The 15,155-nt window shown below is 39.1% G+C and overlaps 1 protein-coding gene across 1 annotated transcript in view; it reads right to left on the reverse strand.

Annotated features, from left to right (window-relative positions):
• Positions 1–892: 892 nt before the first annotated feature.
• LOC104160003 (matrilin-2-like) overlaps positions 893–15,155 on the reverse strand; it is a gene marked incomplete at its 3' end in the record, with an annotated part of 49,701 nt that continues 35,438 nt past the window's right edge. The window contains exons 7-11 of the mRNA XM_009698052.1: positions 14,841–14,963; positions 7,202–7,324; positions 5,632–5,760; positions 3,166–3,285; positions 893–1,015 (exon numbers count right to left, since the gene is read on the reverse strand). Coding sequence (XP_009696354.1) covers positions 893–1,015; positions 3,166–3,285; positions 5,632–5,760; positions 7,202–7,324; positions 14,841–14,963 — 618 coding nt within the window. The remainder of the gene's footprint in view (positions 1,016–3,165; positions 3,286–5,631; positions 5,761–7,201; positions 7,325–14,840; positions 14,964–15,155) is intronic.

Genomic DNA, 15,155 nt, shown 5'->3' on the forward strand with positions numbered 1-15,155 from the left:
TCCAATCTATCTAAATCCCCATTACTTCTGCATGGACAGAACATTTCACTTGCTATTAGAGTGTCACTGCTTTTTGAGACAAGCAGAATTTGTCTCTGTTTGCACAGAATAACAAAGTAGGGTGTTGTGATACACAAACTGAGAATAAGGAGCTTTTCATTTGCCATGGTAATATCTGGATGACTTTTTTTTTTTTTCTCTAAATGTTTTCTAACAGCAGATGTTGATGAGATCTATGGATATTATTGGGATTACAGTTACAAAATACTTAATGCCTGTGTGTTTTTGAGACTTATCCGTGATTCTTCTTTGAGCACTTAGTGATCAAAGCTGTAAAAATTGAGAAAAACTTTCAATTAATTTTTTCTTGCTATCTGCCACTTATCATAACTGCATAAAGTATTCAAATGTGTAATGCAATTTTTGTATCTCTTTTGCAATCATCCTTATCCCAAGCTGGTCAAAATGAACTTTCCATTAATAATATTGCAAGCTTCATACTGTATAAGACTTTAGAAACATTATATATTTTTGCCTTGATTTGAGAAGAAAATTACAGTTGTCCCATGTAAAGATGTAAGTCAGAATAAAATAGTTTTGGATCCACAACAGTCCAATTTCAGGGCTACTTTTTAAATCGCACAGACATTTAGTGTGTGATTCAGGTGCCTAAAAGTATGCATCCAGTACCACTTCGGATGCCTTAGCATATCCAAGATATTGACATACTGATGGCAAATATGACACAACAGGGGAAACTACAAACTTCTGGAATCCTTGAGCATTTAAAATGAGACTGGACAGCAACATTTAGGCAATCAAATCCTACCTTACAGATTTCTTATATGTGTGTAATAAAAATCTAACTCTGAGTTGCTGAATAAGAACTTACGTTTACATGTTTTCCCATCATTACGAAGCCTGTATCCTTCAAAACACTGACAGGTGTAAGATCTGTCACCATTTACACACAAATGTTCACAGCCGTGATCACTCAGAGCACAGTAGTCAACTCCTGTAGCAGTAATTGAAGTTGTTAAAAAAAATTAAAAAATAATGAATCAATTGTTTTTTATCTCTAGTATTTGCATAGCATATAAGCAAGTAAATATAAATACATTGAACTGCTTAAACAATAATCCAGTTCCTTATCTGATAATATACATACAGCTTCAATAAAATGTAAGAGGGCCATGTGGTGTACTTTCCATTTGTTCCTTTAAGCGGAGTTGAGAAATCATGCTGTCCTATGCTTAACATAGCTCAATAGAGTCCACATTGCAGTACTTACAAACTGAATTTAAAAAACTCAAACCAAAACACTTTAGCAATGATTTTATGTAAGACAGTGGCAAAGATATAAAAGCTAACTTGTGAATGTTCTTCTTTAAATACAGTCTTGAAATGGCCCAATGTGAAGGTGTCAGTTCCCAGAACTCACTTGTGCACCTAAGCCAGCTGCCATGGCAGCAGACAGAAAAATCTCTCAGGGGCCTCAGTGTGCTTTGGCTTAGACTATTCAGCCTTTTGCAAAGAATTGCAAATGACAAGTACTGTCAAATATGGTCCATTTTTAATCTCAAATTTCCTGAGTGTTTCTTCTCTGTAATACAAAGTCATAGGACCCTTGGGATCCTGCAGGCAGCACTTGCTACTGTCTATTGGCTACACACACAATGTCACTCTTTTTTTTATAATTAGTTGTCCAAGTAGAAATCTGTTTACCATTCAGGTGTTCCCACAGCCATTTTAAGATACTTGTGCCTGTGTATATGACACCAGAATTGCAATTCCCAGATGTTTTCCCATTAGGAGTGGTGTACGTTAAATGCTAATCCCTTCCATTCAGCTGCTCATTCAGGAAATCCCAAAGTGTCAAAACTCTTTTCATGATAGCCTAAAAACGTCCATGAGGTTTCAACAACTCATTTGGAGCTCAGGACTAGGACAAATCTCTTTCCTAAATATATATGAGGAGAGCGGTATGCTGGCAAGAAGAAGAGCTTTTCAAAAGGGCTCAGTTTCTTTGCACAGAGAGATTCCAGAAGGCACAGCATTGTTTTAATGCTTCTGATAGTTCTCCAAGTACAGCCTGGAGGAAAATAACTTAAGAATGAAAAAACCACCTCATTTTACTACAAAGGAAAAGAGATTTTCCATTTGCAAGTTGATAAAACTCCATAGTTTGGCGGTTTCTAAATTTCCAGTGGTTCTTTTAGATAGATGTCTAGATAAATTGTTTCTAGTAGACCCTATCATTGTTACATATACACTAGTTCTGCTTTTGCATTACTGTCTGTCCCTTTCTACAGAGCTGAAGTATCAGACAGAAGCAAAGTCTGTCAAAGTATTGGATAGGGCTAAAAAGATTAGTATGAAGGCAAAGACAAGGTTAAAGACAAATTGCCTTTGCTGATTTGCCTCACTTCTCCCTAGATCATTTTTGTGACTGAGCACTTGCAGTTTGACTTCTGTTAAAAGCGTGTTGCTTAAGTGCAAGAAAAGCAGCAAACTCTGGACCTGCTCCAACACTCAACAAGCTTGGAAAAATAACGTACTTCCAAAATCTGTAGAAAAAGTGGCCAAAACCCTATCATCAAAGACATTCAGGAAAAGTCAACAGGCAAAATGCATTCACATTCGTCTTTTCCTGGCCCTTTCTATATAATATTTTTACAGTGAAGGCGGCAATTTGGCTATTCACGAAACTGCACTGATTCTCTATGATCATTAGATTTACAAAGGGTGGAGAGCTGTCAGGATAACTTTTCTTCATTTATTAAGCGTTCCCATGCAAAATATAAAGCTCAGTGTGGAACTCTTACTTCTCCTGCCTCAAGTAAGCTGATGCAGTTTGTCTGGGGGACACTGCTGTCAAGATGACTTGTCAGTCAGACACATTTCTCATGGGACTGAAAAACTGTCCTCAACACCTGAGGATGAACAGATCTTCCAAAACTTTTCTGAATATGTGAGGATTTACAGTTACCTTGGCAGGTATCCTTCCCTAAGTCCTTCTTCTGTCTGTTTCTGCTTTCAAATCATTATTAAAGAATTATCAAAATGCAGACTGTAAGAATAAATTGAAGTGTGTTCTCTTCCCTGTACAAAACCAGAAACCTCTCCCAGGTGAGCTGAGATCAAGGAGGTTCTCATAAGACTTACGGGTGCAGGTTTTTAGGTCCTCATTGATGACAAATCCTTCAGAGCACTGGCAGACATAGGAGCCATCAGTATTTAGGCACAGTTGCTCGCAGCCATGATTGCTTTCAGCACAGTGGTCCACTCCTATTGATTTGTGTTAATAAATGAAATCACACTGAAGCCTCAGATACACACACTATGACACTGTAGTTAGTACACGATGCCTTTGCAGAGCAAGGGAAAAAGATCAGTACAGCTTTTTATTTATGCAGTATCCCCACCTATTTGAGTAACCTGAATTAATTAACAACACCTAAGTGAAATGAATACAATAACCTCACTTGGCAGATAACAAACTTGATGAAGTGCAGATCTCCTTCGCGAAAAATTACAAAGGGAAACTGATCTTGAAGTCCTGCCTGGTCTTACTCACAGAATCATGCTTGCTTTCTTTAAAAAGCAAGAATCTCTCTTTTTTCCATCATAAAATTTTCTCAGAGAGAAAGTTTCAATATTAGTAACTCTTCAAATAGAAATTACGGCTTTCAGATTATTTCATAAACAGTAAATTCTTTTTCAACAGTATGAGAAATCACCGATTTAAAACTTTAACCTGCCAACAGGTTTCAAGCAGTTAAAGCCTACTGGGGGACAGATACAAATTATGAGTGTGAGAGTGTCTTAATATGTTCCTTTTCTTTGATTTTCCTATTCCTCTTCTGAGTAAGATAAAATGGAGTATTCTTTTTAGTCTTGTATGCAACCGGTTGTGTGAAAGATGAAGGGTGGGGGGAGGAGAGAGAGAGGTGTGAATTGGGTTTAAAAATTATGTTGTCTCCTAGAATGGACAGCAAAGCAGTAGGGTGAGATACGTGCACTTGCAGATACACTACGTAATCTGCTGACTCTGTAAGTACAGAAAAAGCATATTTTAGGAAAAAAGCTTTTTACTGAACTTCCTGCTAATATTTTATTGCCAACTTATTAATGCCTATTTTTAGTTATATAGGCCCAAATCACTTTAGCTTAACTTGATCAAAAGTAGTGGAGTTCCCTCAAACACAAACACAGTCTCATATGTCTCTATTTGCAAATCATTTACAGATGTGAACACGCATGCCTGCAGCTATTTGTTTACATTTTCAAAAAGTGTACTTAATGTAAAACTACTTAGTTCTAAATATTGCTGTTCATTACTTTAACTAAGCAACGAGTTTGCAGCAGTTGGTCCAGATTTACCATTATGCATAGATACAGCTAACATTGGCTTGAACAAGTGAAGCTGAGGTGTCAGTTTTTACCAGCTAAAGTAAGTTCCAGCTGGAACACTCTCCTTTTTCCAAGAGTTTACATCATCATGAAGAGGCTTGTGCAACTTCTCAGAGCACACAAAAAATGGGGGGGGCGGAGAAAATACCCGTCCCACCAATATTCTCTGTGAAAAGTTGCATCTGTTTGGCACCATCTTTTGCAATACAAACACCCACACTAACGTGAATTTTAACATTTAAATACTTCGGGTTCTCATACAGAATCCTTGAACACATTCTTTCAAAGAGTGGAGTAATCACAAAGCTGCTAATTACCAGCCTTTAGAAATCAGTATTACTGTAAATTTGGTCATTGTGTGTGCTTTATTACATGTGTTAAAAAAAAAAAAAATCTAAGAAGGGGAAGGGACAGAGGAAGGCTCAGTATTTTTAAAAACAGTAAGTGTCTGGGGATATATTAATTTTTAGATATTCAACTTGCAATAGCTTAAAACCATAATTGTTAAAAAGTTCTCAGCTTTTGCAACACATCCAAGTTTCCTTAAATACAGTTTTATCACAAACAGTTTATTTAAAAATATTTACTCCCTGGCTTATTAACTTTTTTTTTATTTCAGTGACTGAGTGTAACTTTGGAAAGATATGTTATAAGCACATCGGGGAAAAATGTTGCCGATATTTTAGATTATGTGCAAAATGGTTCTCTGCAATAAAAGTATCTTCTAAAAATTGAGTGACATCATGTGGGCAATGTTGTTGGGTTTTTCTGGTGCAATACTCATCCTTCATTTTGTAACATTCTTATTAAAAGAGGACATTTTATCGAACAGTTCACTGAAAGTGTAAACATATAGAAAGGAAAAGTCCCTACATATCTCCACGTATCAGCGTACATCAGTATCAGGTGTGCTGCAGTTCACATAGCCCATAGCAATGATACAGATGTTCAAAGATTCAAAGCACTGCCTTTGTGTTAGACACCTTGGCTGAACACATTTTCCCAGTTATTTGGATTGGAGAGGACGATGCTTTAGTTCTCTATTGGATCAGGGATCTCACAATTGCATTACTTCACTAGGCCTGGCTCATGGTGGACATTACAGTAACATAGGTTTGCATAGCTCAGAAAGATCTCAAAAGGGACCCAGGAGCGTTTTCTCATTCTGTTCACACCTCGCCTCACTGCAGTAACTAGTTGCTGCAGTTCATGAGACACACTCAATTCTGCACGTATTGCCATCGTGTCCTTGGGCGTATCCAGGATGACATTTGCACATAAATGACTCTCCCATGTTAACATACTCACGTTCACAGTCACGCTGACCTAAAGCACAGAAGTTTACTTCTGTGGAGAGAAAAACAGTGAAGAATTCCAGCCAGCCACGAGGATTTATGAAGTAAACTGGCTTAGAAAAACTCACTTTTCTTAAACGATACTGGATTCTGTGCTTTGGACACCTGTTAAAGCTGAGGATCCGAGAGTGGATTGCAAATACTTGGCTACACAAGACTTCACTTTGACTCCCACAGACCTGCTCCTGTAGTCATCAGAAGTCATGCATCATGGTGAAGGAGGAAGGCCTGGTGCTAGTCACCAGTAATGCATTCTCCCTGATTTATAAAGAGGGCATATGTGCAAACATTCTGCTTTATTTTACAAGCTTATCTAACATAAGCCTTGTTATAACAAGATTTGGAATAGGAGTTTAATCCTGGAAATGTCACCAGGTTCACAGCCAAATCCAAAGCCCCCTAAGGTTAAGGAAAAATACTCCAAATGGGAATTACAATTTGCCTTTAATTTGCAATTACATCCTTGGCAATAAATATTCTACACAATGCTGTTCTTTTGCTCCTATACTCAACAAGGCACATCCAATCTATAAAAACCTGAATGTATTAAAATACCATATAGATAATAAAAACCAGAATAGCATGTATTGCTGTCAAAACAGCACTGTATAGACAAGGATGCTTCATGAGAATTCATTTTTAAGACTGAAAGAAAATATAGTTCCAGAACCAGATAAATTTTATGAGCATCTAGAAATAGAATTATATTGCACCAGGCAAGCTTCTTACTCATAAAATATCAGCAGTACAATTCTCCCCCCTAAGAACTGAGTCACCAGATCAGGCTAGTTCATTTTGCTGAATATATTCTCCTTAAACTTTAACAACATTTACATGGAAAATCTGCTGTGATTCCAGGCCCCACTCAAGAAGAGCTGTAACATGGAAGTCTTTTTAAAGTAAATAGTATGTGTGATTGGTTTAGAACCCTGACATTGCTGAGGCTGTTTCTACATTTTTTTTAGGAAACTGGGGTTTCATGTGTGACTTCAAGTTGATTTTAATAGCTACATTACCTATCCAATACTTTTCCAAGATAATGAAATAGATCTGTCTTTGGCTGAATCAACTGGACAAAGCAAGGTGAATTATTATTTTTTTTTTTTTAAAGCTGTTTGTGTCACTACAAGACAAGGTCAGAAAGTTTCAAATAAGTAATGAACTTATTGGTTTTGAGCTACTCTTGTTCCTGTATTATTCCTCAGGTTTCCATAAATCTCTTCAGAAAACATCTAATATACAATCTAGTCTACAAAACAGGAAACAGTAGATTTTTCTAGCATGACTGGCTGAGTTAAAATTCGTTTATAAAGAAACATTTGTTTCAACCTTACTTATAGAGAAAACTTTCATCCTTTCAGAAGGGAAACCATTCACAGCAGGTTTAAGAAATAAAAGCAGATGAACTTTATTATGTCCAAAGGATTACTCACTTTTGCATGTTTTCTTATCTGGATTAAGTCTAAACCCTTCTTGGCATCGACAAAAGTAGGAATCATCTGTATTAACACATTCCTGTTCACAGCCATGGTCCTGAAGAGCACAGTAGTCTGGTCCTAAATGGGAAAAAAACTGTGTCAATGAGGAATATAATTCCTCAGAAATAAGCTGGGGAAAAAACAGTTACTTTGTTTTCTTTTCTTCAGCCTTTTTTTCTAGGCACCATTCTGACTTTTTACCATATTGTTTCAAACTATGAAAATAAAATGTTCCTTTTTCCAAATATCTGCCATATTTAGGTATACCTGATATGTATACTTCAATGAATTCCTCGAGAGTGTTCTACATGCAGTAGAGAAGTTAGAATCTTAAATATTTCTTAAAAAGCTGTCTTATACATTGCCTCATCAAAATTGCCTCTTTATGTTACTCAGAGCAAGTTAGATATGATCTGTAATAAATACACAAACATGCTTTTGAATGCTTTTCATTAGATCAAAGCAAGACAATCAGGTCATCAGGAGTATGAGTGTTTTAACAGTTCTGGGTATTTGCTACATAGTTCTTCCATTTAAAATGCCCATGAAAGGGAGGACGAGCAAAGTCTAGAAACAGCTGCTACTTGTGTATAAAGTACCTTAAAAAGGAAAGTAATTGTGCAGTAAGAACTGGGATATTTACCACATAGTGTTTACCACTATTGATGAAGTCAAAGAACCTGACATTGACTTAGATGCAGTGTCTGGCCATCACTTAGTTTTATATCAGTGGAGTTAATTAATTTATACTAGTGAAAGAATGGTCTTAACCCCTCAGCACTGCTAAAAATAGATAAACAAGTCACAAATCAAGTCAGTCACATTTTTAAAGACATCCAGGCACTTTTGAACACCTCATTACACAACCTGAAAACTGATGTTCAGAGGTTAATTATTATTCCCAGAGGTAACTGGCTTCCTGAGGCAGGAACTCTTTTTTCCTTGTATGTGTGGCAGGCTAATGCAATTCAGCCTTTATATATGATGAAAGCCCTTAGCAATAATAAACCACCTATATTTTCAGGACAAACAAAGTGGAATGGAACTTTCTAAGAAAACCTGAGAGGAGTATTTTATCATTTATGAGCTCCACTTCATATATTTATGTAACATTTCCTTTACCAAAGCTTTTTATGACAGCACATGCACATACACAAAACACAGGGATAACTTATCTGTTTACTAAAAAAAAAAAATAAATTAGACAATATGTTTTGTTCAAGAGTGCCCGGAAGCGAGAAACCATAAAGCCACGTGTGTGCATCAGAGGAATATAGCTGTATGCCTTCTGGACCAACTCGGTGCTGTGTTGCATTTACCTGCTCAAATCTTTGCTAACTAACTGTGCAGGACAGACTTTTCCTGGGTAACTGATTCTGAAGATGACCACAAGAGTTGAAAAACATGCATTATTATCTTTGTCGGAACCTTGAGGCTATTACATTGGGAACACTAAAAAAAAACATTTCACAAGGCTTCATTAACACAGTCCAGATTAAGGATGCTAACAGAAGGCCTCTATGGGCTACAGCTCATGTGAGCCCACCCACAACTCAAACAGGGGCTTTCCCTAGAGAACAACAATTGAGGCTCAGCACTCGTACGTACAAGCAGAAGCTACTATCTGTCCTCTTGAAGGGAGCAGCAAGAGTGGCAAAAGTCCCCTTAATAGTTAACTTAGTAGCTAGGAATGACCTCTACCTGCCTCACTGGTAATCTGAATTTGCTGCTCTCTTCCAGCCCCACATAGAGTACTCTGCTGGTGTTGGCAGGGTTGCCCTCATGAGCTGTGTTCCTTGTATTTCATTCTAAGAAATCTGGAGTAATTCCCAGAGAAAACATTTGTCAGATATGCATGGCTGTTCCCATAACATTTACATTTTCAAGCTTTTCTTTGTAGCCATGAGCATGAAAGCTTACTTTTTATTTTTGAAAGGAAAGACAGGATTCTAAGGTAATCATGAGATCTCGGGAGCTGAAGCCCCAGGCCCAGGCCTGCTTGCTGATGCAGAGATCTGGTCTGGCATGGGTATGAGTCTTGGCTAGTTGGCAATCACCCCTGAGATTCAGTACATAAGCCAAATATGTAGAAATTCATGTGAAAGGTTTTAAATTTACAAACATTTTAAATCCAGTGATCTGAAGTTTGTTTCTTCATGTTGTTTACGCTGACTGAAAGGCAGCATGATTCAGAACATCTGGGAGCTAGGGAGCACTTTTGCTCTGAAGAGCTCTCATCATGCTGTCTTGACTTTCACAGCATTAAGAGCTATACAGTTCTTTCATTCATGCTTTATTTTATTAGCAAGGCTCGCAAGATGTCAAGTGTAAGGAAAAGTGGCTTAGTAAGTTATGCTGAGATTCAGGACATGCATCTTGAAAGAGAATGATTTGACATAGTATTTGCTCATTCCTCCCTGACTACTCCTTCTGAATCATTCTCTATGGCCTACCGTGTCCAGTTACTTTGATTTTTCCCTAATTGCAACCTGATGGAATTTTCTCCCTTATTTTAAACTAATTTAAAGCATTTACAACAAAACAGAATGCAGTTAACATGGCAGAGATGCACAGAGCTGTAAGAAGCCTTGTCTTTGGCCTCTGGCCCTTGGCTTAGGAGCTGCATTTAATGTCAGGCTCCCACCCTTGGTTCTTGCCTGAGTTATGTTATAAGGTATGCCTGTGCCTAGCCTTGGATTTTGCTGATCCTGACCCACTCACTGGCTGACTTAGAATCATAGAATCGTTATGGTTGGAAGAGACCTCAAAGATCATGAAGTCCAACCTTCTAACCAACACCACCATGCCCACTGAACCATGTCTCAAAGAGCCACATCTAAACATTTTTTGAACACCTCCAGGGATGGTGAGTCCACCACCTCCCTGGGGAGCCTATTCCAATGCTTAATGACTCTTACAGTGAAGAAATTCTTCCTAATATCCAACCTGAACCTCCCCTGGTGCAACTTTAGACCGTTTCCTCTTGTCCTATCGCTAGTTACCAGGGAGAAGAGACCAACCGCCACCTCGCTACAACAACTTGATTTCCTGAATTGACCTTAGACCTCTCTTGACACTATGGACTTGTCTGGAGATCATTGAACTGTTGGCTCAGACTAGTTACTGTCATAGGACCTATTTTATTATTCTTCTTTGGGTACTGTGGGACCAAAGGCCTTGTCAGAGAGATTACTGACCCTGCTTGCCTTGTAGCCATACTTGGCTCCCAGCTTCTGCTCCCTTGCAGAGCAGTGTACTTTTGTGTTATATGTTAAAGACCTCCATTCCACAGAGATCCAACACGAAACCATAGATGTACCTGCTGAGAGTTTCTGGTCAAGATCAGAGGGGAAATGACACTGGGAATGTGGTGGTGAAGCCTGTTACCCAATCTGAGCAAAAGGATGTAGTGAATAAGGCTTTTTACAAACAGATAGCAGAAGTCTCCAACTCATAGGCTTTTGCTCACGTTGGAAGTTTCAACCAGCCAAACATCTACGGAGAGGGTAAGACATCATTGTGCAGGCAACTCAAGAAGTTTCTGTACAGATTGGGTGACAAGTCTCTAACACAAATTCTTGAGGGGTGATGTTCTTCTTGACTTGCTGCTGTAACCATGAGATAACTGAATTCACAATTCAGAAGGCTGAGAGGGGAAACAGCAGAATTTGGACTCCATATTTTACAAGCTCAGATTTCAGCTTATTCAGGGAATTGCTAGGAAGAATCCCCTGGGAAAGAGCCAAGAAGAGAAAGGATGCCCAGGAGAGCTAGATGATTTTTAAAGAAAACTTGCTAAGAGCTCAGGAACAAATGACCCCATTGTACTGGAAAATCTGCTTAGAAGATCAAAGAGCTTCTCAGTGAACTAAAACACAAAGAGGCAAAATAGTAGAGGGAGAAAGAAGGACCAAGAAAAAAAAAAAGGAGTATAAAAGCATTGTTTAGGTACTTTGGGACAAAACCAAAGCCCAGCTGGACCTATCACTACTGAGGTACACTAAGGGTAATAAGAAGGAAGTCTGCAAAATCGCTGGTAGCAAAAAGAAAGTCACAGCAAGTGTGGGTCTTTTGGCTGGGAGAACAACCTAGTGATGAACAATACAGAAACAGCTGAAAAAAATAATGCCCTTTTTATTCCTGATTCTCATAGACAAAGCCTGCCCCAAGATTTCCATGTGTACCAGCACGGTTTGGGAAGCAGAGAGGCTAGCGACATTGGTAAGAGACTATTTGGAGACACCAGATATACAGAGATGCATGGAATGACTGGTATCCACCTGTGGGTGCTGAAAGAGCTAGGTGATGTGACACCACTGTCTATCATATATGAAAATTCACGGAGACCAAGAGAGGTCCCTGGTAATGGAAAAATGCTAATGTTACGCTTATCTTTAAAAAAAGGCAAGAAGAGAGACCCAGGGAACTACAGACCAGTCCACATCATTTCAGTCCAGGATCATGGGGCACATCCTCTCAGAATCAATATCCAAACATATGAAGAACAAGAAGATTACCTGGAACAGTCAACATGGATTTACCAAGGGCACACCATGTCTGACCAACCCATTCACCTTCAATGATGAAATGACTGCATCTGTGGACAAGGGAAGCTTGGTGAATGTAATACAATTTGGCACTAGTAAAGCTCTTTATGCTGCCTCCCATAGCACTCTCATTTGGAGGCTGAGGAATTATAGGCTGGAAGAAACAACTGTTAGATGGGGTGAAAATTTGCCAGGCCACTAGCCTCAAAAGATAGTGATCAATGGCTTCATGTCTGGCTGGTTGCTGATAATGACTAGAGTACCACACGGGACAGTACTGGGGGTCACATTGCTAAATATCTTCACCAGTGACACAGATGATGACATAAATAAAGCACACCCTCAGCAAATCTGTGGTTGACACTAAATTAGGACAGTGACTGAAAGCAAATAGCAAAACTTGAATATAGAGAAACCTTGATAAACTTCACAATTGGACCAGAAGATGTCTTATGAATTTCAGCAAGAAGAATTGCAAAGTTCTGCACCTGGGTTGGAAACACCCCACAGTTTGTACAGACTGGGAAGTGACCTACTGTCAGGGAGTAGCATGGGCCAGTTGCTCCCTGAGGGAAGGAGAGCCAGGAGCCAAGGGCGATAATACAGTGGAGCAGGGTAGGGGCCTTGCCAGACAGGCACTGCCCTGAAGTACCCAAACATGGTGAGCAGGGCAGGCCTGGAAACGGTAGCCAGGTTTAACGAGAAGTCTAGACAAGTAAGTGCTGCTGAGGCAGGTCTGAAGTCAAGCCAAGAAGCCAGACTGCATGTCAGGATAAGGTAAGGCCACCCTTGGTGAGGGCAGCGAGGGTCTGACACAGCCCAGTGATGACTGGGCAGGTCCATAGTGGCAGGGCAAGGCCATGGTCAAGTTGGGAAGTCAGTCTGCAGATCAGGTTCTGGATCAACAAGGGCTATTGCCAGGCCCAGGTGGAGACTGCACTTGACGTACTTTGTCCAGTTCTGGAACAATGCCTTCCCTCCTGCCCCCAGTTAAAGGCAGTAAACTGAAGAGGGCTCAGTAGAGATCTACTGCTGGGACATAGCGCACCTGACTTGAGCAGAGAAATTGAGGAATCTGGTCTTACTGAGTTTGGTGAAAAGAAAGGTATCTAACTGCCCAGAGAGGCTGCGGACTCTCCACCGGAGCTTTTTGAGACTCAGCTAGACAAAACCATAGCTGATTGATCCACAGTTCGTGGCAGTTCCACTTTGAAAAGGATGCTAGAGTAGATGACTTCCAGAGATCCTGTCCAACCACCACTTGAAAGCTTTCATGTTTCCAACATAAAGACAGCAGCACATGGTCAGACAGACAGTCTGTATAGCCCAACATGCTGTCTCAAGCAATGGATATCAAGTCAGAAGACAGAGACAAGACAAGCTTGAAATACTACTTTTCCAGAACACTCCTTCAGCTTCCAGCATTCCAATTTAAACAGGTTAAAATAATTCATACAGTTAGACCATAAGCTAAAAACCACTCAAGACATAAAAATGTTTATGCAGTTTTAAGGTCTATGTTCAGTTCAAACTGGGGGAGAAAACACTGCCAAAAATCCATGTTCTGAAGTTGAAGGAATTAACAAAAATTTGTGCTTGGGCAGTGGAAAGCACTTACACTAGAGTAAGATTTCAAAAAATATATGGATGTGGAAGTATATGACAATTTAGCCAGCCCTTAGCTGACAGACACTTGACAAATGGGCGAGTTCATACAATCTACAAGCAACATGAACCAGTACAAACTGCACTCTGGCCTTTGGGGAGCCAGAAAATTCATCTCCCCTGACTCTGACCATCTAAAAATTAGGTGTCTAGTCTGGCAAGTCATCCAAGCTCCCTTCATAGTCAAGGAAAATACAGGTACTTCCATAAATTTGTGTCAGAGCTGTGAGCAATTGCCTTCTAGAAGTGTGTGTTCTTTCCCTTGATCATAAGGTCAGATGTACAGCCTGGATTAGATGCTTTCTTTCTAAATGTTAAATTTAAGCGAAATAGATACAAAGCATAATACACAATATAGTCTATACGTTAACATAATCTGTCATCATAAAGACTGAAATGCCCCCAAGGCCGTAAAAAGCACAGAAATGCACTGCTATATTGATATTTTTGAGAAATAATATTTGAACATGTTATTCAATAGTATGGGCTAAATTCACCACTGGCATCAGCAGTTCCACTCACTCACCTAAAACTAATGGAGTTTGTCTGCTTACAGACACAATAGTAAAATTTCTTTATCAAGGCCCATATTTATGAAGAAAGGTAACTGGGAAGGAATATTAAAGTTTTCCCTTCACATTTCCTGAAAGTGAGTTATGACATTAAACACTGTGGAGGTTTTAGCTTGTTTTCCCAATTATGGGAAACCTTGGCAAGAGTACTTTCTGGTCTGTCAGTTCCCCTCCACTTTATATCCACTCCTAACTCTGGTAATTTTTGAACTTGTTAGCCTGGTATCAATTGGATTCAACGAACAACAAACAAGCAAAGCCATGAAGTTGTTATAATCTGGTGGAAACATGGAAGCTTGGTAGAAAATACTGATGTATTTCTTTGGCACACTATCAAAGAACTCACTCTTGAGAAAAAGCCATAGGAAAATAGGCTGCAATGTTTGCTCTGATTGTGGAACTACTCTATTTAATTTTAGCTTGTCTTACAAACCAAGCTGATTATAAATTGTATAGACTTGTTTGTTCACCCAGCTAGGGAGATGATATTCTAACTGAAAAATCTGGATAATCAAAGAGACTATGCAAGACAAAGCTTTGGGCTTTTACTGTTGAAAAGTAGCCTGGTCTCATGTTGAAAGCTTCCTGTTCATAGAAGGGACCCTTACCCATAGCCCCTCTCCCAAAAAGTCAAACTACCCCCCAAAACAACTTGCATTGCTTTCAAGACCTTTGGCCTTCAGGGCACTCCAACATTTTCATACCTGACACCTTATTCAGTATTTCCAGGACCAGTAGGAGTATTACTGCTGAGAACTGGAAGAAAGAAGCAGTGTGAACTGTTCATAATTAAACCTTATCATAACTTACTTCTGCAAGTTCTTTTGTCTGGATTTAAAACGAACCCCGGGTGGCATCTACAGTAATAGAAGTCCTCAGTGTTAACACATTCATGTTGGCAACCTTGGTTATCCAAAGCACAATAGTCTACAACTGAAAAAGAACAAGACCAACATGTACCATTAGAAAAACAAAATTAGAACTATTATGCATAGATATTATGGCACTAGTTATGCACAGTAGCTATAAAAAAAGGAAAAGCTGACATAATTTCTGTCCTGAAGAGCCTTTCTGCAACATGTGGTGCACTTTCAATACCAGTTGGTATATCAGATTTGATATGAG

This window comes from Cariama cristata, unplaced genomic scaffold, assembly GCF_000690535.1.
Source record: "Cariama cristata isolate BGI_N322 unplaced genomic scaffold, ASM69053v1 scaffold924, whole genome shotgun sequence".
In the NCBI taxonomy this organism is placed as follows: domain Eukaryota; kingdom Metazoa; phylum Chordata; class Aves; order Cariamiformes; family Cariamidae; genus Cariama; species Cariama cristata.